Source organism: Carcharhinus amblyrhynchos, chromosome 7, assembly GCF_965287045.1.
Source record: "Carcharhinus amblyrhynchos chromosome 7, sCarAmb.v2.hapA, whole genome shotgun sequence".
NCBI classification, from domain to species: Eukaryota; Metazoa; Chordata; class Chondrichthyes; order Carcharhiniformes; family Carcharhinidae; genus Carcharhinus; species Carcharhinus amblyrhynchos.
In genome coordinates this window covers 53,615,625-53,642,004 of record NC_137330.1, presented here as the reverse complement: position 1 = coordinate 53,642,004, position 26,380 = coordinate 53,615,625, and the positions used below count along the sequence as shown (strand labels likewise).

The following is a 26,380-nucleotide window of genomic DNA, read 5'->3' as shown; positions in this document are numbered from 1 at the left end:
TAGCATGCAGCTGCAGCAAGCTATTAGGTAGGCAATTGCATGTTGACCTTTATTGTAAGGGATTTGGAGTACAATGAATAATTACAATAAATAATTACTACAAATGTATAGAGTTTTGATGAGATTATATCTGAAATACCATGTGCATTTTTTTGTCACCACGTTTAAGAAAGGATATTGGTAGAGGCATAATTAAGGTTCACTCTATTGATCCCTGGGGTGAGAGGGTTGTCCCATGATGAGACACTGAGCAAATTGGGCTTATGCTCTCTGGAGTTTAGAAGAATGAGAGGCAATCTGATTGAAACCTACAAAATTCTGAAACTGCTTGCTGGAAACAGATTGTTTCCACTGGTCAGGAAGTTTAAAATTTGAGGACAAATTGAGACAGATCATTTAAGACTGAGATGCACTGTTTAATACGTTTAAGACAGGAATAAAAAGATTTCTGGGATTTTGAGGATTTTGGGCAGCAGGTGGGAAATGAGTTGGAGATCAGCATTTTTGTAGTGCACAGTGGAGTGATTTCAACGGGCTATTTAGTCTACTCCTTTTTCTTATGTTTGAAATGGAGCAGCCTTAAGGACTTTCCTCAAGATGCTAGTTTAGAAATCTGTTAATGGGTTCTCTTCTGTTTAATGCAAGCCTATCTTCATTGGTCAATTTAAATTTTGGGATTGCTACAGCTCTGTGTCCTACAAGATTGGCCTTGTTGGCAGCCTCATAGGGCCTGAGCCATTTGCTCACCATGCACGCTTAATGGCAAAATAGAACATATCGAATCTATCTTGCAGGATAAAGGCTCCTGTGATCAGATTGTTGCCCATTGTGTAGTACATATACTTATGGGCCTAATGTTTTCAGACCTGTAAAGTGTCCAGTCTACCTCAAATTACTCTCATTTGAGCAATAGGTGAAGCCAGCCATTTCACCTTGCTGATATGCGGCGGCAACAAATGGTGTTTTCCACTGACAGGATGAGGTTTAGCCAAAAGGCTAAAGTCTACTACACAAATGAATAACGTCATGTGAATTTTAGTGCCGGTGTGATCAGATGCATAGGCCACATGTTTGTCCCAACAATTGGTGAATTCTATCAAACAGCATGTGCTTTTGACTGTTTGCAAAAGGCAGAATACTGACTGTACTCAACCAGTCCATGCTTGCAAAACTCAGAACATAATGTCAAACATTATATGTAATTTGTGGTTGGGCAGCACTTGCTGAATGAAGTGTGGTGAGAATTACAGTAGCAGCCAATTTAAGATTATCAGTCGGGCTCAGTGTGGCACACTTGCACTTTCCAGAAACTACATATATTCATGTGCAGAGACCGGTCCTCTGTAGGCTAAAGGAATTTGTCCAGACATTGCACCTTTTTGAATGAATGAAAGCATGGGATTGTTAACTCAGTGCATTAACCGTAGCAATATCTCAACTAATTAGTCAACTTGTCAACCAATCATCACAAATATAAATAAGTATAAATTATTATTTTTGAAATTTGGCATTCCTAAATGTCCTGATGAGTGAAAGATGAAAAGTTTTGACAGCATGTCTTTCTTTTCAACAATACTAAATTGAGTCTGATGGAAGAAATTGCTTCATTAAGGAAATTTTGTTCACTTTTTGCAAACTTTGTTATAATGCCACAATTTATGGTGTAGTAAAACTCCAGTACAACCACAAGTGTAGAAGTGACCTGTTGAGACTTCTGGATTTTTGGGAAAACAAAGATTTGAATTTTTAAGAATTATGAGCGAGTTCTGGTGCATTAGAAATGAACCCACAGTGTGAAGTTTAAACCTACATATACAGTGCTCCCCATCAGTGGACTTTGTGAATAATTCAGGCTTGCTGATTATACATTGCTATCAGTCTCACTTTGGTAGCTCAACATTTTCCATGCTCCTGTTTGAAGCATTCATGTTCCCATTAAAGACGTGGATAGCTACAAACTGTGGAACACAATTCAATATCAGATTCAGCCCGAACAATCATCAATGCACACATGGAGTGAAGACAGTGTTGAACACCGATTTCCTCCACTTCATCCACTTCAGAAATTCATTGATTTTTGCCTACTAAGTAAGGAGGAATGAGTTCTGATGTTGGAACCAAAGTTTCTCCTCAACCAACATCACTGAAACAGTTTATCTGATCATGGACTGTAGATGGTGAGACCTTGCTGTGTACAAATTGGTACTGTATTTATTCCATGACAACAGTGCCTCCTATATTTCATTAGTGCTCCATCACTCAAATCAACCTCCCATCCATTGACTCTGTCTGCAGTTCCCACTGCCTTGGAAAAGCTGCCAGCATAATCAAGGACCCCACACGGCCCAGACATACGCTTTTCCACTACCTTCCATCGGGGGGGGGGGGGGGGAGGGAAGCAAAAGTCTGAGGTCACGTAACAACCAATTCAAGAACAGCAACTTCCCTGCAGCCATCAGACTTTTGAATGGGACTATCTCACACTAGATTGATCTTTCTCTACTTCCTAGCAATGACTGTAACACTACATTCTGCATGCTCTTGTTTCCTTCTCAATGAACAGTATGCTTTGTATAACGTGCAAAAAACAATACTTTTCACTGTTAATACATGTGACAATAATAAATCAAAATCAAATTAGCTTTCATGTACTTTGGGTGCCTCCAGAGGTCATTGAAAATGCAAAATAAATGAGTCATTTCCTTCAGAAAACTGGCACAGTTTCTGTACTTGTTTAAATGTTTCGCTTTCCAATAGGATGCACAAACCAAGAGTGTGCCATTGACACCCCAGAGCCTGTTCTACCTCAATTCAGTTAGATAATGGCTCAATTTACACCCCCCCCCCCCCCCCCCCCCCCTTAATATTCTTACTTTACAATCTTGGTTCAATTGAAAATTTCATTTGGGGGTCCAAATTTCCACTATTATTAGGTGAATGCATGCTTCTAAGGTTATGTTACTTATTCTGGATTTCCGCGCCTGAGGAAATAGTTTCTTTTCCTTTCAATACTTCAATTATGTTGCCCTTTAATAGTTTAAAAGGAATGCAAATCTAGTCTTTTCAATATGTCCTCATAATTTAATCATTTTAACCTTGGTATCATTCTGCTGCATAAATGCTGTGCCTGTTGAAGGCCAGTTTTGTTAGGTGTGGTGCCCAGATTTGACTGCAGTACTCTAGATATGGTGTCATACCAGAGTTTTATGCAACTGTGGCATAACTTGTGTAACATACATAACTTCCGTAAGTTGTATCCTGGGCTTTTGAAATGGAAGCTAGCATTGCACTCGAGTGTGTTGTCACCAGAGTGTAAGGACTATGGGATTTTTACAGTAACTTCATTGCAGTGTTAATGTAAGCCTACTTGTGATATGAATAAATAACCTTCAAGTTAGTTTTTGTACCTATCCAGTAGTTTATAGTGACTTTTGTACGTTAAAACACTAAATTTCTATGTTTTTTCAGCTTCTAGTTTCTCGTGTATACTTTTACTTAAATTAGATTGGTCACTAATCTAAGTAACTCATGCCATTTTGAAGAGAGTAGTAATGTTCACGTATTTTATAGCCTATTGCTATTTACCCACCATAGAAGTTCAGCTTTTTTTTTTAAGTTACCTGATTTATTTCTTCTGTTTTAAATTGAAGAATGAAATTGGCCACCCTTAACTAGCACAATTTCTATATTGAAATACTGTGATCAAAAGCTCTGCTATTTGCTTGTATTTTAGGATGTGTTCATAGAATGTGGTAGAGGAGTAGCTATATTATTGAACTGAACAAAGAAAATTATAGCACAGGGACAAGATCCTCGGCCCTCCTGGTGCAGGATCCTGCACCAACCATGCTGCCTGACTGAACCAAAACCCCCTACCCTTTCAGGGACCATATCCCTCTATTCCCATTCTATTCATGTATTTGTCAAGATGCCTCTTAAAAGTCATTACCGTATCCACTACCTTTCCCAGCAATGAGCTCCAGGCACCCACTACTCTCTGTGTAAAAAAAAAAGTCTCGTACATCTCCTTTAAACCTTGCCCCTTGCACCTTAAACCTGTGCCCCCTAGTAATTGACTGTTCCACCTTGGGAAAAAGCTTCTGACTATCCACTCTGTCCATGCCTCTCATAATCTTTTAGACTTTTATCAGGTCGCCGCTCAACCTCCATTGTTCCAGTGAGAACAAACAAAGTTTCTCCAACCTCTCCTCGTAGCTAATGGCCTCCATACCAGGCAACATCTTGGTAAATCTTTTCTATACCCCCTCCAAAGCCTTCACATCCTTCTGGTAGTGTGACGACCAGAATTGAACACCATATTCCAAGGGGCCTAACTAAAGCTGCAACATGACTTGTCAATTTTTAAACTTAATGCCCTGATGAAGGCAAGCTTGGTAATCCAGAGAACAAGAATTCAAACATTACTCATGACAGTTGAGATTTTTTATTTGATTTTAAATAAACCTTTAAAAAGCTGGACCTGGAAAAAAAATGAATGAAGCTGAGAGATTATCATACAAACCTAACTGGTTCAAGGGAAGGAAACAGGCTTTTGTTAATTTCATGCTAACGGGGCTAGCCTCAACTCTCTCCTTTAATTCATGGGATGTGGGCATCACTGGCTGGGCCAGCATTTATTGCCCATCCCTGAAGGCAGCTAAGAGTCAACCACATTGCTCTAGGTCTGTAGTCACATGTAGGCCACACGAAGTAAGGGTGGCAGATTTCCTTTCCTAGTGAGCCAGATGGGTTTTTACAACAATTGACAATGGTTTTTTTTGTCATCGGTAAACATTTAATTCCAGATTTTCATTGAATTCAGATTTCACCAGAATATTACCCTGGGTCTCTGAATTACGAGCCCAGCAACAATATCATTATGCCACTGCCTTCCCTGTTCTCTGAAGTGTCCCACCAAGGCACTTGAATTGTTGGTGGTCACAAAACTCCTTCAGGTACCATATCCTAAGAGGTATTGGCGACCATGAGCTTCCATTGGATTGGCAAAGTATTTTTGTGATTTGCTATTGCTTTCTGCAGTATCACTGAGCAGGAAACCCTCCCATTCTTACCATCAGACATTTTGGAAAGTTTTAAAAGTTGATCAACCTATTTGGTCATATGATACCATGTCCAGAGTACTGCAGTCAAATTTGGGCACCACACCTAACAAAATTTGCCTTCAACAGGACACAGCATATATGCAGCAAAATAATATCAGAGTTAAAATGGTTATGAACATCAAATCTGGAATGAGACTTGAACCGAAACTTCTGCCCCAGATACAAGGATGCTACCACTGCACCAAAAGACCTCTCACCCAACAATTATGGTTCAGAAAGGAATGTCATGATGCTCATATCTCAAAAATGAATTTTAAATGTGCTGCCAGGGCTTGGTGTCCTTTTCCATCTTAAGTTCCACCAACTTTTCAGAGCAATTATTTACAACTGTGGTTACTTTGTCTAATTATGATACCACCTCCTATTACCGCATGTACCTCTTGACACCAACCAGCTAATCAGTTGGAGGTGCAGGAGTGTGCACTTAGTCCATGTTTTATATAACCAACAGCAAAATGTATTTGTAGTCAATTTAAAGAGGTTCCTATGAACTGAATGTGAAATAAATTCAAGTATTATTGAGGGTGAAAGTTCTCAAGCATCACCATTTTGGTGAGGAATTGTGGCATCGCTATCTGGAATTGTGCATTTTTTTCTTGTCCAGTTCATTTCCTACAACTTGATTTATTGCTGCTTTTGTTGAACTAAAATCAAAATGATGTGGAAAACAGTTCTGAGATCACTGTGGAAACTACTGCATTCTATCACTTAAATGAATTTACTCCATTTTTTTTCAGTAATTAAAGCTTGTTACTGCATTTTTCTCAAAACTGTCAAATTTCTATTTATCACCTATCATTTGGTCTACAATATACTTTGAATAGAATAACAGTTCCCCTATTCTTCAATTCTGGTCAGATACATTGAACTTTACAACGTTCCCATGTCATCTTTGTTTAGATGTTGCATTTGAATCTATATATATCTCTTCACCTGTATTTATCTGTGTTCTTCCTGAATATTTTGTTTTCAGAAATGTTCGACTCTGAGTTCTGGCATAGCCTAACACATGCCCCTGTTAATAGTATCAAATCATTCCTGCATAGCAATTTTTGCCTTTTGTTCACCAATGTTATTCAAAGTATTTTGTGCAAACCTGCCTGCTGTTTAATAGTCTGACATATTTCAATCCCTCTTATTCCAATCTGTTCTCTTTTTACCATATGTAACTCTAAGTCACTGTATCAATGACAAAAGTGAGAATATTGAAAAAGCATTTCAACCCGAGTGATTTTTTAAGCAGTCTATTTTTGAGAGTTTTTCTTATGCTGTAGATAGACCAAGGAACAAGGTAATGAAAGTAGTTTGTCTTCCTGTCTGTCTAATGAGTTTTGTCTTTAATACATTGACTCTGTCCATTTAAGTCAGAGAAGGTGAAGGATTTGAGACCTTGGTGACTACTTGATGCATTAGAGAAGCTGCTGCCACCTGTGACATTGTCTCACAATATATTTCAGCCCCTTCAGAGGAAGAGAGTAATCAAGTGCAACACTGATTGCACAGAATTAGCATGATCTCCTTAATGGAAGGATTCTTATTGTGATTTGATTAACCAGTTGAAACTCAACCAGTAACTCAAATTAACCTGTCATCGAATGGTAAGGCTTGACTTCTGTACTTTTCTGGTCAGCAGTCTGAGATGGAGGAGGAGAAAGTAGGTTCCCGGACACGCGTCCTTTGTTTGAATAGAGGGAAATACGGTAGGATGAGAGAAGAATTGGCGAATGTGGACTGGGAGAGCGCGTTGGAGGGAGGGTCTGTTGAGGAGCAGTGGAGGATCTTTAAGGAGATCTTTCTTGGTGCTCAACGGAAATTTATTCCGATGGTCAAAAAGGATAGTAGGAGGAGAGGTAATAAGCCGTGGATAACAAAGGAGATGAAGGAAAGTGTTAAACTAAAAGCGGAGGAGTTTAGAGTAGCTAAGAGTAGTGGGCGAGAAGAGGATTGGGAGAGGTTTAAATGTCAACAAAGATTGACAAAGAAGTTGATAAGGAAGGGTAGGAGAAACTATGAAGCTGGGCTAGCGCTTAATATAAAAAAGGATAGCAAGAGTTTTTATAAATATATAAAAAGGAAGAGGCTGGCTAGGGTGAATGTTGGTCCTTTAGAGGATGAGAAAGGGGACCTAGTGGTAGGGGATGGGGATATGGCTAAGGTATTAAATAACTTTTTTGTTTCTGTCTTCACGGAGGAGGACGTGAATAATTTGCCGGGTGTTAGCGATGAAAAGGTGGTAGGACTGGAGGGTCTTAATGACATTACTGTTACTAGAAAGGCGGTGCTCGACAGACTGGAGGGGCTGATTGTGGACAAGTCCCCAGGACCGGATGGAATGCATCCGAGGGTTCTGAAAGAAATGGCGGAGGTGATAGTGGATGCCTTGGTGGTTATTTTCCAAACGTCGCTGGATTCCGGGGAAGTGCCGGATGAATGGAAAACGGCTAATGTTACGCCGTTGTTTAAGAAGGGTGCCAGGCAAAAGGCGGGGAATTATAGGCCGGTTAGTTTAACGTCTGTGGTAGGTAAAATGTTAGAATCTGTCATTAAGGAGGAAATTGCAAAGCATCTTGAAGGGAATTGCTTGATAGAGCAGACACAGCACGGTTTCATTAAAGGGAAGTCGTGTCTGACAAATTTACTGGAGTTCTATGAGGATGCCTCTAGGGCGGTGGATAGAGGAGAGCCGGTGGATGTGGTCTTTCTAGATTTTCAGAAGGCGTTTGACAAAGTGCCTCACAAGAGGTTATTGCAGAAGGTCGAGGGACATGGAGTTGGGGGTAGGGTGTTAGCGTGGATAGAGGATTGGTTGTCAAATAGGAGGCAGAGAGTGGGGGTCAACGGGTGCTATTCGGATTGGCGGATGGTGACTAGTGGAGTGCCCCAGGGGTCGGTGCTGGGGCCTCAGCTTTTTACCATTTATATAGATGATCTGGAGGAGGGAACCGAGTGTAGAGTGTCGAAATTTGCTGATGACACCAAGATTGGGGGAACGGCAAATTGTGCGGAGGGTGTTGAGAGTCTGCAGAAGGATCTAGATAGGCTGGGCGAATGGGCCAGGAAATGGCAAATGGAATTTAATGTTGGCAAGTGTGAGGTGGTCCACTTTGGTAGGAAAAATGGTAGGAAGGACTATTATTTACGAGGCGAAAAACTGCAGCAGGCGACGGTGCAGAGGAACCTCGGGGTCCTTGTGCATGAGTCGCAAAAACCCAGCTTGCAGGTGCAGCAGGTGGTCAGGAAGGCGAATGGGATGCTGGCCTTCATAGCGAGGGGGATTGAATATAAAAGTAGGGAGGTCTTGCTGCAGCTGTATAGGGCATTGGTGAGGCCGCAACTGGAGTACTGTGTGCATTTTTGGGCGCCGCACCTGCGCAAAGATATTTTGGCCTTGGAGGGAGTGCAGAGGAGGTTTACTAAGCTGATACCGGAGTTGAGGGGGTTGAGCTATGAGGAGAGGCTGAATAAACTGGGCTTGTACTTGTTAGAGTTTAGAAGAATGAGAGGAGATCTCATTGAGACGTATAAGATGATGAATGGGATGGATAGGATAGAGGTGGAAAGACTCTTCCCGCTCAAAAAAGACAATAGGACTAGGGGGCACAGCCTCAAGATAAAAGGAGGGCGGTTTAGAACGGAGTTGAGGAGGAACTTCTTCACTCAAAGGGTGGTGAATCTCTGGAATTCTCTGCCCATTGAAGTGGTGGAGGCTGCCTCGCTAAATATTTTTAAGACGCGGGTTGATGGGTTTTTGATAGGAGAGGGGATTAAGGGTTATGGGGAGAGGGCGGGAAAGTGGAACTGAGCAGCGACAGATCAGCCATGATCTTATTGAATGGCGGGGCAGGCTCGAAGGGCTGGATGGCCTACTCCTGCTCCTATTTCTTATGTTCTTATGTTCTTATTTGTTTAATACTTTGGTCTTTCTTGCCTGAATTGGGATCTAGATTCGTTGCTTTAAAATCAACATGCATTGTACAGCCAAATATCTTCTTTAAAAAAATGAGTAAATCTCCATGCTGGTAAAGAATAGGATAAATAAGTAGAAATTAGTGATCTTTAGTTGACTATGCCTCTTGACCTCTTCCTGCATCCATTCTCTTATTGACTGCAGCATCCTGACTAGGTTACTGATTTGGTAGCACCACCTAAAACCCAGAAACCATTTAATATTTGCACTACTTGGTTTTCCATTTCCTATTTCAAAGAATTTTTCACTTTTGAAGTTGTAGCTTTGACCTTCTTTATGAATGAAAACATTCTTTCAGTTCCAGATGAAAAATCCAAAAAACAATGACCTAATTGAGGTATACAGTGTTTTGTTTTTGCCAGCCAAGAGTTGCTATGAGCTAACCTGTGAGCCTTTGATGGATACCAGAACCAGAACAACTTCCCTTTTCTAAATAGGTACTTCCCAATTGAAGTTGTTATTTTAAGTGTCTGCCTGTTGCCACAAGTAAACTATTATAGCATAACCTTGCTTTTTAAAGATGATAAAAGTACTGGTTTATAGTCAAAAACTGACACACTGCTTGGATGATGAAGCCTTGCATTTAATAAGAATATGCATGTTGGACCGCTGCAAGTTCACGTCAAGCTAAAATATGCTTTTCTCTTAAAGCTGCCCGTTAACATGGCTACACCACGACTTCAACGTACAATGTCCAGAACAGGTGAAAGTCTATACAAGTCACTAGGATTGGAGAAAGGGGCTACGCCAGAAGAAATTAAAAAAGCATACAGGTATGAAAAAAAAATTTTAATCATTAAATTTTACTGTTCTATTTGAAACCATAACTATTTAATATTGAGATTTTCCAGTAACTGTGTGAACTTATTGTTATGCAACAGAATAGAGTTTTAACATTCAGCATATTGAAATGTATTTGAATGCTTTACAACTGTATTTACACCTTTTACAAATTTGCAGTATGGGCTTGCTTTGTATACTGATGGGTGAGAACTTCAATTTCTATGCTCACTGGAACTGTGCTCACACGTGGGTTGCTGTTTGAATACATGTAGTGTCAGGCACACTTAACAAAAAACAGGCCTTCTGAGGACCGCATTAACCAGGTTTGACACACAGTCTAGTTAACTTTTCAGTGCATAACTGTGGGATTGCTACATTGTTTGAGAAGCCATTTTATTCTTTGTTTGAATCTCTCCAATCAGATTCCCTGTTGCTGAAATGCCTTTTACTGAAGTCACAAGTTGCACCCTGTGTGATTGTGACAAAAGTAAATGTTTCCTCCTCTGACACCTTTTTGCTATTATCCAACTGGGTGGGGCTGCTCTCATTTGGGTCCATTCTTATCTAATTGTCGTCTGGCTTGTCTTAGAACAAAGAACAACCCAGCATGGGAAACAGGCCCTTTGGCCCAACGAGCCCGCGCCGCCGCATCATCCTACACCTATTCTACCCTGCGTGTCTACGAATGGAACCCCTAACTTAGCCAGATTCAGGGGAGAATAGTGTCAATTTGGTAAACCAATCAGCCCAAGAGCACATCTTTGGGGTGTGGGAGGAAACCGGAGCGCCCGGAGGAAACCCATGCAACCACAGGGAGAATGCGCAAACTCCCACAGACACAGGCCCAAATCCATGTATCTGCACAGCTAACAGTGCTAGTCACTGAGCTGTTGCAGCGCCCGTCTACCGGTCCAGGAACAAGCACACACACCGACACGAAGTACTAGGCCACTCCTGGAACCTCCAAGAGCAGCCCACGCACGACCCACCGTGTGCATGCCCCTTGTTTGACAACAAGGTGGACCTCCACCTGCGGAATAAAAAGACAAAAACGTTAACATAAAAGTCTGCACTTCCGGTGTCTCCCGAGGCTCTGACCTTATTTAATAATTGTCTTCCTGCACCTGTGTGGTGTCCCTGAAGGATCTATCCTTGGCCACTTCGTATTTCCCATCTACACGTTGCCCTTGGCAACATTATCCAAGGCACAGCATTAGTTTTCAAATTTAAACTGGCAAGACCCAGCTCCACTTCATCACCACTGTTTCTCAACTCATCCACTGTTTGGGTGTATAGAATTTGGAATATTGCTTAAAGGCATTTTGTCAAATCTTTTCATCTTACACTCATCATGGCAAATCACAATACCAATGTCAGGGGCAACAACAACTTTATATTGTATGAAAAGAGTGTTCTGCTGTTTGGCAATTGGACTGTGACTGCCAGAAGCATTGCCTTGTATTATTTGATGTTAACTGCCAAACATTGTTTGAAATTTAAACCCAGTGGCTTGACTCAGGTCAAGGCATTGTCTTGTCATGTTTTTTTTTAGCTGAAACAGCCACAATGTTGTTCTTTCTCTCTACAAAGAACAGGGTCCTGTTTATTAATATATGTAGCTTCCAGTACAAGCAATGTGCCATGCTGAGCCTGACTGACAATGTTAAATTAGTTGTCAGCATAATTTTTTTAGCACACTGACACTGAGGATTATTTATCAAATGTCCAATTGTGGAACCACATCAAATGTTGGAGGCTGGGTATGTCCTGTGAGGGGGGAGGAGGAGGTTCTTTGGAGTGTAGGGTCGAGTGTTTGGGTCTCCTTAATGCTATATTGTTAATAGTTATCCAGAAGCTAGAATTTGTTTTAATTCTTCTAACTTTTTCTGGGTGACTGCTGTGTAAGATGGTCAGAACCATCAAAGTTTGCCATTTAAAATGCATTTTTGAATGGTTCTCTGTTCAGGCCAGTTGTCCATGGGAAATCTGGACTCCCAGGCAATTGATGTGCAAATCTTACTTGCATCTTTTGAGGTACCCCAAAATACAACTCCGTAACTCTGAAGTTACAACCCAATCTGGTATGGGGATGCTGGTCAATCAGTAAATGTTGACCAGGACACCAGGCAGATAGCCTCCTGTTCTTCAGTTAGTGGCTTGATCTTTTATCTGCCTGAACAGGTAGTCTGGTTATAAGAACATAAGAACATAAGAAATAGGAGCAGGAGTAGGCCATCTAGCCCTTCGAGCCTGCCCCGCCATTCAATAAGATCATGGCTGATCTGTTGTGGCTCAGTTCCACTTTCCCGCCCTCTCCCCATAACCCTTAATCCCCTCTCTTATCAAGAACCCATCAACCCGCTTCTTAAAAATATTTAGCGAGGCAGCCTCCACCACTTCAACGGGCAGAGAATTCCAGATATTCACCACCCTTTGAGTGAAGAAGTTCCTCCTCAACTCCGTTCTAAACCGCCTCCCCTTTATCTTGAGGCTGTGCCCCCTAGTCCTACTGTCTTTTTTGAGCGGGAAGAGTCTCTCCACCTCTATCCTATCCATCCCATTCATCATCTTATACGTCTCAATGAGATCTCCCCTCATTCTTCTAAACTCTAACGAGTACAAGCCTAGTTTATTCAGCCTCTCCTCATAGCTCAATCCCCTCAACTCCGGTATCAGCCTAGTAAACCTCCTCTGCACTCCCTCCAGGGCCAAAATATCCTTGCGCAGGTGCGGCGCCCAAAACTGCACACAGTACTCCAGCTGCGGCCTCACCAATGCCCTATACAGCTGCAGCAAGACCTCCCTACTTTTATATTCAATCCCCCTCGCTATGAAGGCCAGCATCCCATTCGCCTTCCTGACCACCTGCTGCACCTGCAAGCTGGGTTTTTGCGACTCATGCACAAGGACCCCGAGGTCCCTCTGCACTGTCGCCTGCTGCAGTTTTTCGCCACGTAAGTAATAGTCCTTCCTACCATTCTTCCTACCAAAGTGGACCACCTCGCACTTGCCAACATTAAATTCCATTTGCCATTTCCTGGCCCATTCGCCCAGCCTATCTAGATCCTTCTGCAGACTCTCCACACCCTCCGCACAATTTGCCTTTCCCCCAATCTTGGTGTCATCAGCAAATTTCGACACCCTGCACTCGGTTCCCTCCTCCAGATCATCTATATAAATGGTAAATAGCTGAGGCCCCAGCACCGACCCCTGGGGCACCCCACTAGTCACCAACCGCCAATCCGAATAGCACCCATTGACCCCCACTCTCTGCCTCCTATTTGACAACCAATCCTCTATCCACGCTAACACCCTACCCCCAACTCCATGTCCCCTGACCTTTATCAATGTAACATTTCAATTGAAAGATGGTACTTAACAATGAATATTTTCTTTCAATCTTTCATTTTTGGAATGTGAGCTGCCGCCACGGTCACATTTATTTCAGAGCCCCAAATGCCAAAGGTGACATTGAGCTTCTTGAATCTCTTCAGTTTATGTGGTGAATATAGTTCTACAATATTGTTGGGAAAGGAGTGTCAGGATTTTGTCCCAGCCGCAAATTAGAAAAAGCAATTCAATAAATTTGCCAAGATGGTATAGGACTTAAGAGGTGATAGTGTTTCCATGCACCAGTTGTTCTTGTCTTGTTAGATCGTAGAGGTTATGAGTTTGATAAGTGCAGCAGAAGAAACCCTGGCAACTTAGTGCAGTGCATGCAACGTTAACAGCTAAAATTAACTGGACCAGCATTGCAGCTGGTCCAGTTAGTTACTAGCCAATGATGACATCCACAACATTGATGGGAGTTATGCACAAATATTTGAAGGTGGCAGGAATGGTTTTAAAGAAAATGCAATTCATAAAGTACAAGGCATCTTGGTCTGTAACAGAAATCCAGGGAGTTGTGCTAAACCTATATAAAACACGAGTTCAGCCCAACTTGGGCGCTGTGTCCAATTCGAGATACTACACTCTTGGAAGGGCATGAAGGTTTTTTTGGTAAGATTTATTAGAAATTATTCAAGGGTTGAAGGATTACAGTTAGATGGTTAGATTGGAAAAGCTGGAGTCATTCTCCTTGGAGGAGAGAAGGCTAAGGAGATTGATAGAAATATTTAAAATAATGTAGGTTTGAGAGTAAATAAGAAGCTATTCTAATGATGAAGGATGAATATTTGGAGAATACAGATTTATGCGAAATAATTAAATAATTAGATGGGAGAAATGGAAGAAATTTTAGCCAACAAGTTTTGTTTCCAAATGAATTATCTGGCAGCCTAGTCTGATGGATTGAGATTCACTAATAGGATTCAAAAGAGAAAATGAAAAATTTACACGGCCATGGAGAAAAAAACCAGAGGTCGCAACTAATTGGATGGAGCAAATCCAGGCAAAATGGGCTGACTGGTCTCCTTAATGCTATATTATTCTACGGTAATCCTATTCTCAAGAGGTAGTTTTTTATATCCACTTGAGGGATTGCCTCAATTGCATCTGAAATATGACACCTGACAGTGTAGAATAAGGGGTCAATTTATTTAGGACTGAGATGAGAAATTTCTGCACTCAGAAATTTTGGATTGTCTACCCATAGAGTTGTGGATTTTCCATTGTTGGGTATGTTCAAGGCTAGGATAAGTAACTTTTGATCCCTCTGAATTGAGGGATATACAGAACAAGTGGGAAAGTGAATTTGAGGCAGATCAGCTATGTGAATTGCTGGAGGAGGCCATATAGTCGTCTCCTCTTTCTCATGGTCTTGTGTGAAAGACATTGCAGGATAATCTTCCAAATTGTCAAATAGATGCCAATATCTGAGATCTCTTAGCTATGGGTGTTCTTTTTTTCTTTATCCTTTCATGGGATGTGGGCGTCACAGACGAGCAGCATTTGTTGCCCATCCTTAATTGTCCTTGATCTGAGTGGCATGCTTGGCCATTTCAGAGTCAAGAGTCACATACAGGTCGGACCAGGTAAGACTGGTACATTTTCTTTCCTAAAGGAAATCAATGAACCAGATGACTTTCATGGTAACTACATACTCCAGATTTTTATTTATTAAATTCAAATTCCACAAACTGCCTTCGTGGTATTTGATCCTCTTTTCCCAGAGCTTTAGTCTGGGTCTCTAGATTAGTTGACCAATGACATTGCCACTGCACCATTACCACATTACTGTGGATATTTCTGAAGCACAGGGTCATCAGCACTGCAACTAGGATGTTGCTGAAACTCTGCCTTCTGATGTATCCAGCGCACTCATATTGCATCCTTAAATAGTGCATTGTGGCTGAAATTGTAGTTGGGTATCTTAGTGTTGCCATTGACTCTACTTTCTTCACCTCTTTGGGAATGGGAACCATCATAGGCTTGGGTTGTCTGCCCACGTGAGCATTCTTCAAGTCAGTTTTGAGATACACTCGTGGATGATCCAGAGCATTTCTTAGGCAGTTTGACTTCCCTTATGTTTCTTTGTTTGTCTTCCTACTTCAAGCACCTCTGAAGGGAATTCCTCCTGCAAAATTCAATGGTAGACATAAGATAGAGAAGTAGAATTAGGCCATTCAGCCCATCGAATCATGGCTGATATGATTCTCCCTGCCTTCTCCCCGTAACCCTTGGTCCCCTTATTGATCAAGAACCTGTCTATCTCTGTCTTAGAGACACTCAATGACCTGGCCACCACGGCCCTCTGTGGCAATAAGTTCCACAGATTCGCCACCCTGGGGCTGAAGAAATTCCTCCTCCATCTCAGTTTTAAAGGAGCGTCCCTTCAATCTGAGATTGTGCCCTCGAGTTCTAGTCTTGTATAGTGGAAATATACTCACCGCATCCACTCTAGCTCAGTCTCTCGGTATTTTGTAAGTTTCAGTTAGATCCCCTTTCTCCCCCTCCCCATCCTTCTAAACTCCATTGATTATAGACCCAGACTCCTCAACTACTATTCATATGACAAACCTTTTATTCCTGAGATCAGTCTTGTGAACCCCCTCTGGACCCCTTCCAAGGTGCAAATATTTAAGTTGCGTTTAAAAGTAAATACAAGAAAAAGTACATAAAGCATCAAAAAAACTTACAGCCATGTCAGTATGTTAATATTATTGAGTTCTTTCCATGATCTCGTGTTCTTACATTCCCTAATGTTGGATGCCTGTTTGTGGTTGAGAAACCAGAAAGTGGCATGGAAGCCATGTCAATTTTCAAATTGATTATTGAAGTAAAGGTCCGACTTAAGGTAAGATTGTCCGATTTGGTGTTTGCTGTCCATGGGAGAATTTTTTTGTGGACTGAAAAATGTCGGCAGTAGGGTTAGCTGACTAAAAGGAGTCAGCAGTGGTATTGCTGAGCTGCTGAAATTACTAATCAGAACATGAAAGTGACTGATAAAATCATTACATTTTTTGTGTGTAGTTGAGTTGTAATTTCTGATAAAACGATCTCCATATTCCTGCAGTAATTTTCCTGCATCATGAATGCTCCAGTTTTTCTTCTAACCTGGTGCAATATTTATTTCTAATGTGGCTTCATCTGTTGTAAGAATTCTGTTTTCTGTAAACTCATTACAATATTTGACAAGCCCTATTGCATTCTGCTGCATTTAGATTAAATCTAATTTCTTGACATTATACCACCATGGAAATATATTTAGTTTGAATACTGGTATTTGACCCCCATGCAGAGTTAAAGACACTAGTGCTCTGACCTGGCTTGTGATCCAGGTTTACAATGTAAAATATAACTTTGATTGTGGCAGTACCTATTAAGAATGAGGTTGCTGTTGTGGTAGTTATATGGTTAAATAAGCTGACTTAATTACCAGTTTATTTTTAATCAGATACTAATACAAAACAAAACTCTGTGAATATTGGAAATTTGAATCAAATCAGAATGTATTGGAATGCTCAGCACATCAGCAGGACCTGTGGCGGTAGAAATGTGCTTTTCTCTCCACAAATGCAGTGTCTGGGGCCAGTTTATAGTCTTGGGAGTCTTCAAATTTTAATCGTTTTGTTTTTCAACCAGAAAACTTGCCCTCAAATATCACCCAGACAAAAATCCAGACAATCCTGATGCATCAGAGAAGTTTAAGGAAATAAACAATGCAAATGCTATTCTGAACGATGATAATAAGAAACGCATCTATGATGAGTATGGCTCAATGGGACTGTATGTCGCTGAGCAGTTTGGCGAAGAGAGCGTCAAGTACTACTTTTTGATGAACAAATGTTGGTTTAAGGTGAGTTTAATTTTTTTTAAATCTGTGATAGTTGAATTATAATCTGCATCTTAAATTTTTAAAATGTCTCTAAATCCTTTGCTAATGTAAAATGGTGCAGCTGATTCTGTTCACACTATTCAGATGTTTGTCACCAGTTTTTGTTTGATTTGCTACATCAAAATGAAAAATACCTTAAAGCTGTCTTCACTATTGATCCAAAACTACTCAGCTTTTGGAATACATCAATGTGTACCTAATGTTTCTGATCGGTATTCAATTTCACTTTTATTTGTGCAGAAATTCATTTTGGGTACATTGTTTCTTTAAAATTCTGGAAATCTAGAAATAATAACAAAATTGTATTTGAAAACTATTCCAATTCATTGAAATAGAGTCCCACTGTAAGTGCGTATCCTCAGCCGTATATCAAACTTATGGTAAAAATTCTTAGAGAAGGACATAAATGAGCTCAGGGTCTGATTTTGTTTCTGCAACTAAGGGATTGTAGCCTTTGCCCTGAATAAAATCAGCAGTAATACTGAGACATAGGGTGACTGTCATTGCTCATGATTGTCCTAACTATGTCAAAATTCTTTGAGAGTAGATTTCGTCAAGAAAAGTTTACTGTTCAAATACCATTCCAACCTGATTCATTATCTCTGTGCCCTTGAACAACAGTACCAGGAGAGACATCTACTGAAAGGATTTTAATTTTCTGAGCTCATGTAATCATGCATGTCCCTTGGTCACCACATCTATACACTGCTCCAATTCAAGAACTTTTTAATACCTATAATACTTGTAGTTAGTAACCATTTCAATGTTCTCATCATAAATCTTAATGGGAACAGTATTGCTGGCTTTTGTTTCCAAAAGTCTATAACTCGTTCTTCCAGTTTTGATTCCATTTAAGAGAATTGTTATCACCATTTTACAAACTTTTCTATGATCACTTGGTTATTCCACAAGTACCGTATCATCAACATGCTTAAGGATTGTTGTGTCATTGCTTTTCATCCCTTATACAAATGAATGTCAGAATATAAAGGTGAAAATACATGGCCCTGAGTAGATTTCTTACCGTGGGCTCTGAGTAAATCACAGAAACTAAACATCTGTTGGGTCCTGTTGTGAAGGAAATCACCGATCCAAAATAGAAGAATAGGATTGACGTCAAGGTTTTTCAGTTGTTCAATAAACTTGAATGGTTGAATAATATTAAAAGCTGAAGAGGAATCAATAAAGATAATGCAAGCATAATTGCTTAATTATCCATGTGCTGTTGATTCAGATGCACCAAAGTTAAAACAGTATCTTCTACTGATGAGGTTGATAGGCAGACTCTAACAGATCGATACATGGAACAAGAGGATCTGAAAGACATTTTGACAATATACTTGAAACACTTCATTACTAATGGTGTAAGAGCAACTGGTCTGTAATCATTCAGCTCAGCAGTTTACGAGTTCATAGCAACTAGGGCAATAGTGCCTGATTTCCAACAGCAAGAAATGTTTATATGCAAAATAATTTTCCAAATGTCGCTGGATTCCGGGGAGGCGCTGGAAGATTGGAAAATGGCTAATGTTACGCCATTGTTTTAAGAAGGGTGGCAGGCAAAAGGCAGGGAACTATAGGCCGGTTAGTTTAATGTCTGTTGTAGGTAAAATGTTAGAATCCGTGATCAAGGAGAAAATAGCGAGGCATCTTGAGAATTGTTTGATAGAGCAGACGCAGCACGGTTTTGTTAAGGGGAAGTCGTGTCTGACGAATTTATTGGAGTTCTATGAAGATGTGTCTAGGGCGGTGGATGTGGTGTTTCTTGATTTTCAGAAGGCGTTTGACAAGGTGCCTCACAAGAGGTTATTACAGAAGGTCAGGGGGCATGGAGTTGGGGGTAGGGGATTAGCTGTCAAATAGGAGGCAGAGAGTGGGGGTCAATGGGTGCTATTTGGATTGGCAGTTGGTGACTGGTGGAGTGCCCCAGGGGTCGGTGCTGGGGCCTTAGCTATTTACCATTTATATAGATGATCTGGAGGAGGGAACTGAGTGTATGGTGTCGAAATTTGCTGATGACACCAAGATTGGTGGAACGGCAAATTGCGCGGAGGGTGTGGAGAGTCTGCAGAAGGATCTGGATAGGCTGGGCGAATGGGCCAGGAACTGGCAAATGGAATTTAATGTTGGCAAATGTGAGGTTGTCCACTTTGGTAGGAAGGACTATTACTTACATGGCAAAAAACTGCAGCAGGCGACGGTGCAGCGGGACCTCGGGGTCTTTGTGCATGAGTCGCAAAAACCCAGCCTGCAGGTGGTCAGGAAGGCGAATGGGATGCTGGCCTTCATAGCGAGGGGGATTGAATGTAAAAGTAGGGAGGTCTTGCTGCAGCTGTATAGGGCACTGGTGAGGCCACAGCTGGAGCACTGTGTGCAGTTTTGGTCACCGTACTTACGCAAGGATATTTTGGCCTTGGAGGGAGTGCAGAGGAGGTTTACTAGGCTGATACCGGAGTTGAGGGGGTTGAGCTATGAGGAGAGGCTGAATAAACTAGGCTTGTACTCGTTAGAGTTTAGAAGAATGAGGGGAGATCTCATTGAGACATATAAGATGATGAATGGGGTGGATAGGATAGAGGTGGAGAGGCTCTTCCCGCTCAAAGGACAGTAGGACTAGAGGGCACAGCCTCAAGATAAAGGGGGGGGTGGTTTAGAATGGAGTTGAGGAACTTCTTCACTCAAAGGGTGGTGAATCTCTGGAATTCTCTGCCCGTTGAAGTGGTGGAGGCTGCCTCGCTAAATATTTTTAAGACGCGGGTTGATAGGTTTTTGATAGGCAAGGGGATTAAGGGTTATGGGGAGAGGGCGGGAATGTGGAACTGAGACACGACAGATCAGCCATGATCTTATTGAATGGCGGGGCAGGCTCGAGGGGCTAGATGGCCTACTCCTGCTCCTATTTTTCTTATTTCTGAAATACCATACATAGGAAATCCGCATGCTTCCCATGGATTCGCTTGCTTGCATTGGTTCTCCACCTTCCATTTGTTGAATGTAACACAAGATCCTTCTAATATAGAATGATCCAAACCATCTTAAAATCATTCACAACATCATGAGGATTATCTGCAGTCAAGATGGGGTTGTTTTTCTTTCAATGCAAAGCCTGCCATGCATATCTGGGATTGTTTGTCCAAAACCAGTTATGCAGCCTATTTGCAGACACACCTTTCACATTCTGAATTTCCTTCCTGGCTTTGATTCCCAGTTCACCAAATTTGTCTTGATTCCCTACATTGAATGCAATTTGTTTTCCATCGTTATTACTTTCAAGTCCTTTTGTAATCCAGGGTTTCTCATTTGGATAGATCTGAGTCACTTTGGAAATTAAGCTGTTCACAGAAGACGATATAATCATTTTATGACATCTCTGCTCTTAATTACATATTATCCTCCATCAAAAAATCCCAAATTGTTTAGTACAGTTAATTTATCCCAAAACATCTCACCACAGCTGTTCTTTGGTTCTTGTCAATGTTTTTATATGCATAACTGAAAATAACTAGATTTACTTGTTTCCATGCTTTGTACTTGTGTACAGTGTTGTAACGTACAGTTTTTTGTAATATTTATATGACATTACACAACCACTTGCACATTGTTTCTTGCCAACAGAGCTCCTACTTCCTATGTAATTTTTGAGCCAGACTTGTAAGTGAGCAATTGTAATAGCCCCTGTAATATTCCTTCTGGACCCAAATTACTGTCTGTCGATTTCTCAGAATTTTCAGATGATTTTCACGAGAGTTTCCAAACTCCACTCCTAACTTTCCCTTAGCAATTTGCATTCTGAAATCCAGTTCCGGTTTTCCAAATTACACTTCTAAGCAAAGTCGCTGCTGCACTTTTAACAGAGAAACCAGTATCTAGGTTTTACACCATCACCTTTTGAGGATTTCTTTGTCTTGATTGCTATACAAACTGTTCACAATTGCTTTACCTCTCAATTCCTAGACTCTTATTAAAATGGCATTAAATTTTTGATTTACCTCCGAAGTCCACTTTAAATCTGGTTACTGCAATTGTCTCTTTTTAACTCAATACTTTGTGCACTCTTCCTTAAGTTTTTCTGAACAATATCTTGGTCCCTGTTCTCTTAACTTCAGTCATCTTAAAACATTACTTTTGTCCCAATTCCCTGGTTACCAGGACAGTAGCTGGTGTTTTGGGCAACCTACCTCTTTGCAGCTCCTGTCTTGTCTAATCTTTCTCCTGGCAGATTTGCGAGATGTTCACTCCCTGGTGCTTGACTTCAATATATCCATTGGAGACAACTTTTTAAAAGCTTTTCTGTCTTCCAAGGCCTCCTGTTGCTAAGCAACCACTCTTTCCACCCCCCCCCCCCCCCCGACCCACACACACCCCTTTGCCTAATATGAATCTTAACTCTAGGTTTTACCCTTTCAGACACAAAAATGTTAAATTAAACCCACTTAAAACTCTACCATATTTCTAATGTTTATCTATACAAATATAAATCCCTAAAAGTACTTTGTTTTGCTATTACGTAAACACTTTTTGCAACATTCTCCCCAGCCTAAAGAAAATACCTACTTTCCCTATTGCACTGTCCACTCGCACACAACTCATCAAATATGATTATTTGGATTTGGGATGCTTGAGCAATTGCTCAGTATGTTTTGGATACAGATTTGACCCTCTGGTAGGACTCGTATATTTTGTGGACCATTGTAGATTTTGTCCATCATGATATCCAATAACAATTTACAACTAATCCATTGTGTGTTCACGTTTTTAAAATGCCAAGTAAATATATTGGTGAGGGTATTGGTTGGAGAGCAGGAAGAGGATGAGGGCTTCCTGCTCTCCAACCACTTTTTCCTGTTCTTCCTTTTTCATTGCAATAAATTTGTTCCAGATTGCAAGAAATTAAAATGTTTGAGCAGTTTTTAATTGTGACCATGCAAAACCACATTGCAGAGGTTTATGCACTGCATTTTTCTGTTGTCTGAAATGGTGGTGGTAAGTGTACACAGTGGGTTCACAGTTTAAATTGGTGCAATATTCTTTTAATGCAAGTAATTTAATTTTGAACGTGTATAGTTTTAAGATGAAAAGTTGAAATGCTTCAACTGAGATTCAAGTTTAAAAAAAACTCCATGATCTTAAATGTGGCAGAGCTCTGTGGCATTTTGCTATGAGTTCTGACATTTGATTGAAGGACTTTGAACTGAGATAATCTCATTGATCCCAGCGGGCTGTTCATAAATTTTTAATTAAAGTCAGGTGATAGATGTTAAAAGTAGTTCTGTTACTCTATTTGCTTTTTAATAGCACTTAAAAAGCTATTTCCCTACATTGTTAACAATCTTCTTTTCATTATGTGGCAGGCTCTTGTTATATGCTGTGGCATTTTCACTGGATGCTGCTGCTGTTGTTGCTGTTGCTTCTGTTGTGGAAAATGCAAGCCTTCAGGAGAAATGGAAGATTATGATGTTATCAATCCTGAAGATTTAGAAGCACAGATAAGAGCAGAGCAAGGTGGTGACGGTGGTAAGTTCGTGCAAATGGTCACTATTTGTTAGCTGTGAAGCTTTATTTCCCGTTTAAAATTTACAATGTAAACTATTTACACCAAATTGAAATTTGGCAAAAAGACTCTTTAAAGAACACCAAATGAATCATTTGGAAAAGTTAGCCAACCAGTCATCTTTATCCAGCATTGCTGAGCTGTAAATAATACATGTAAGCTCAATACATGTAATGATCAGGTTCATTAATCAGTCTTTGAAAGTATAAAGTCCTATGATTCAAGTTCTGGAAAGTTCATACCCAACTGGTGCTTTAAACCTACCGAATGTCAAGAGTTTTGTAGATTCTGTCATTTTTTGTGAGTCAAGATGACAAAATGTTTTTCTGAAATGTACGTATGTTCCCAGAATTTTGTGTAGTATACCTCTTAAATGTAACACAAGTATAAGAATAAATTCTGTTGCTAACTGTGATAAAAGTTTAATACTGTATAACATTGCACCCAAATGAAAACTTTATATTGTTGACTGGTAGATTTTCGGGAGCTTTTGTCAAAAGTAAAAGTAGCATCAAAGATTGTTTGATATTGTCAATAATGGGATAGAATATTCTCAATGTGACAACATGTTTCTTGATGGAATTTGTTGAAAAGTGTGTGATAAAATTGCTTTTCATTTCTAGCAGTTAGCATTAGATGTGCAATCATTCTAAAATAAAATAGTTGATATTTATTGGAATAATGTTAGCTGGGAAGAATTGAAAGCAATGTTATCACCACGAGCCGCTGTTGAATGGGCCTCTGTTAGTGGCGAAGGAACAAGTTTGATAAGGGAGATGAGTAACGATAGAAAACTGGAGCAAGGAATAATCTGTTGATAGAACTCCAGTGTTGTCAAGATAATTGAAGATCAAGGAAAAGTTGCCCACTCCCTACTTGGAAAAACTCAAAGAAACATTTTGTCACTCCATTTAGTTGAATACATTTTAGTGCATTCATTGTTGGAATTATGTTTTTGAACATTGGTATCTTAATGTAATATTGTCACAAACCTTTCAGGTTTCATTTTTGCCACCCAGTGTAAGTATAATATGAGATGAAGTTAAAAGAGGGAATAATTATGTTCCATGTTTTCTTAGTCCCAAATTGTCCTTGTATCAGAGTTCCTAAACTTGACATTTGGAAAATCTCGATTGTTATAATTGGCTGGGACAATTGTTTCAGCAATTATTGTTGCACTTTTCCATGGATAGAGACACTCTAACTTTGTTGTGCTGTGTGTTTCAGTATATTTGTCAAATAATAAATGGCACTGTGATTTGTGCAAAATTGTTTCTAAACTTCAATTGTTTAGCCCCATTTTTTTAATTTCAAAGTACTTTGTCAAGCAACAAATGTGCTATAGAGACTAATGAAGTACAGATCTTTAAATTTATTTTAATCTTTCAGCACAGCAGCTGAGAATCATAACAGGTCTTGCTATAACAATTGAAATGTATAATTCATGCCTTATATAGCAAGAATCTAATTAATGTAGGATGGTGGAATTTAATTATTCCCTCTTCTGACATTTTTCTAATTTAGCACATACTCTTTCAAAATTGTGTATTTTTAACTTCCTCATTTATGAAAAAGTACGAATGTTTACTCAAGTATAAATTGCTTCATTGGGGTTTAATTTCTATGATACAAGACTAAATTCTTCAAAAGGTAGCACAGTATAGTAGATTAAAATGTTATTTGCATATAGACCAGCTTTTGAGAGCAACAGTTATTAGGTATATCAATTTGACTGCTCTTGGATCATTTGGACATATGATCTGACTCAAATTTAGTGTTGTCACAAAATCGTAATCCTAAAGATTGTAACCTTAAACTCCAGGTTTTAGTTTTTAAATTTTTTACTTGATTTGATCTAATACTTTGTTTAAATTGTTAACCATGTATATTGTATCCCACTGCATTTAGGAAAGAGGTAGTACAATTTCAGTGAATTAAATTGCCCAAAAATATTTCTTCAATCTGTCAAATATCTCAATCTTTATTTAGAAGTAATTTGAACAAAGCTTTAGCTCTTTGATTACTAAGTGCAAACTCAAATTTATTGGGGAGGTTGTGGTGCAGTAGTATTGTCATTGGATTAGTAATCCAGTGACCCGTAGTAAGGCTGTGGGGACCATGAAGCCGTTGTTGATTGTTGTAAAAACCTATTTGGTTCATTAATGCTTTTAAGGGAAGAGAATCTGCTGCCCATACTGGTCTGGCCTACATGTGACTGCGGACTCAGCGATGTGGTTGATTCTTAAAATACTCTGTGAAATGGCCTGGAAAGCCAATTAGGAATGGGCAATTAGTGCTCACTTTGCCAGTGACACCCATGAATGAATAAAAAAGTCAGTATTGTATAATTTACCCTTTGTGCAGGAAATGTTTGTTTTCAGTTTTTTTGTTGAATTTGAGAAAATGAACTTTATTCTAAATTGCTTTTTGAGTCAGTGCCAACAAGTGGGTTCCCAGTACACCATCTTGTACATTTACCTGAGGCAAGTAAAGTCCTCTTAAATAGCCACACTGTGCCACATCAGTAAACAATTTGTATGGCACTATAGTTTATAACTGTCCTTTTATAGGGTGGAAAATATTGAAAAAGTTTAAATAACTAAATATTTCACTTGATGTTGTTTCCCATCACGAATTGACAAACCGTTTCTGATTGGCAAAATTAGAATAGCCACCAACATTTTGAGATGAGCAAGTAGAACTTTACTCCCTACATTTCGGTGTTCTTTATGGAGGTGCTTCAGACAGGCATGATCGATCGGATGCTTCCCAGTTAATATTGTACAGTTTCATTGTAATTCAAAAGTGGTACATTCTTAGAGATATGGTCAAGTTCACTAGTGTGTATCATGGCTTACTCAGCCACTTACTAAATATTTGCCAGTTTTAAAGATACTTTATCGTGATTAATCTCATCAAGTTCCGTCAAAATTTAAATCTTTGGCTGTTTTTATGTTAAATACAACTAGCAAAATTTTCCTTCATATTGCAATATCTAATAAGAGATGCAGTACCTTGATGTACTAACTTCCATCATGAGGTGGTCCAATAATTTAAATTGTGTTGAATTAATGTATTTAACATGCAATACAAAGACCATTGCAGGTTAGATTACGAACTACCTACGAAATCAAAAGATCGGAGCTAAGTGAAGTTTCTCAAACAAGTGGAAGGTGGTGTTCCACATGAATCTGTGCTGGGAGTACTGTTGCTCATGAAATAAGTTACATGGCATTCCAATTATGTACTGAATAATTTCCCATTGCTCCATCCTTTGAAACTTACAACTGATATCAAATAGGAGCATTAAGGCACCTTAATGCTGAGGACTGCTTATTGTTGTAGGAGGAATAAGGGTCCATTATTTTTTGAAACATAATAGAAGGGATAGGCCGTTCTACTTCTCAAACTTGTTCCATCATTAAATGCGATCCATCTCCATGTACCACTTTTTGCCCTGTATCCCTGAGTACTTTTAGAACATAGAATACTACAGCACGAACAGGCCCTTTGGCCCACAAGTTGCGGCAATCATATCCATACCTACCAGGTCATAGAACTACCTATAGCTCCCAATCCCATTAAATCCCATGTACTCATCCAGAAGTCTCTTAAAAGACCCCAGCGAGTTCGCGTCTACCACCACCGACTGCAGCCGATTCCACTCACTCACCACC

General features: G+C 39.9%; 1 protein-coding gene across 3 annotated transcripts in view; it reads left to right on the top strand.

Annotated features, from left to right (window-relative positions):
• Positions 1–26,380, top strand: part of dnajc5ga (DnaJ (Hsp40) homolog, subfamily C, member 5 gamma a) — a 45,709-nt gene that overhangs the window by 6,109 nt on the left and 13,220 nt on the right. For 2 of the 3 annotated variants that reach the window (XM_080192327.1, XM_080192324.1), the window contains exons 2-4: positions 9,742–9,863; positions 16,900–17,113; positions 22,504–22,666. In XM_080192327.1, the coding sequence (XP_080048453.1) occupies positions 9,754–9,863; positions 16,900–17,113; positions 22,504–22,666 (487 nt within the window). In that variant the 5' untranslated portion in view covers positions 9,742–9,753. Of the gene's footprint in view, positions 1–3,273; positions 3,358–9,741; positions 9,864–16,899; positions 17,114–22,503; positions 22,667–26,380 lie in introns of those variants that run through there. The other variant, XM_080192325.1, reaches the window with a different exon arrangement.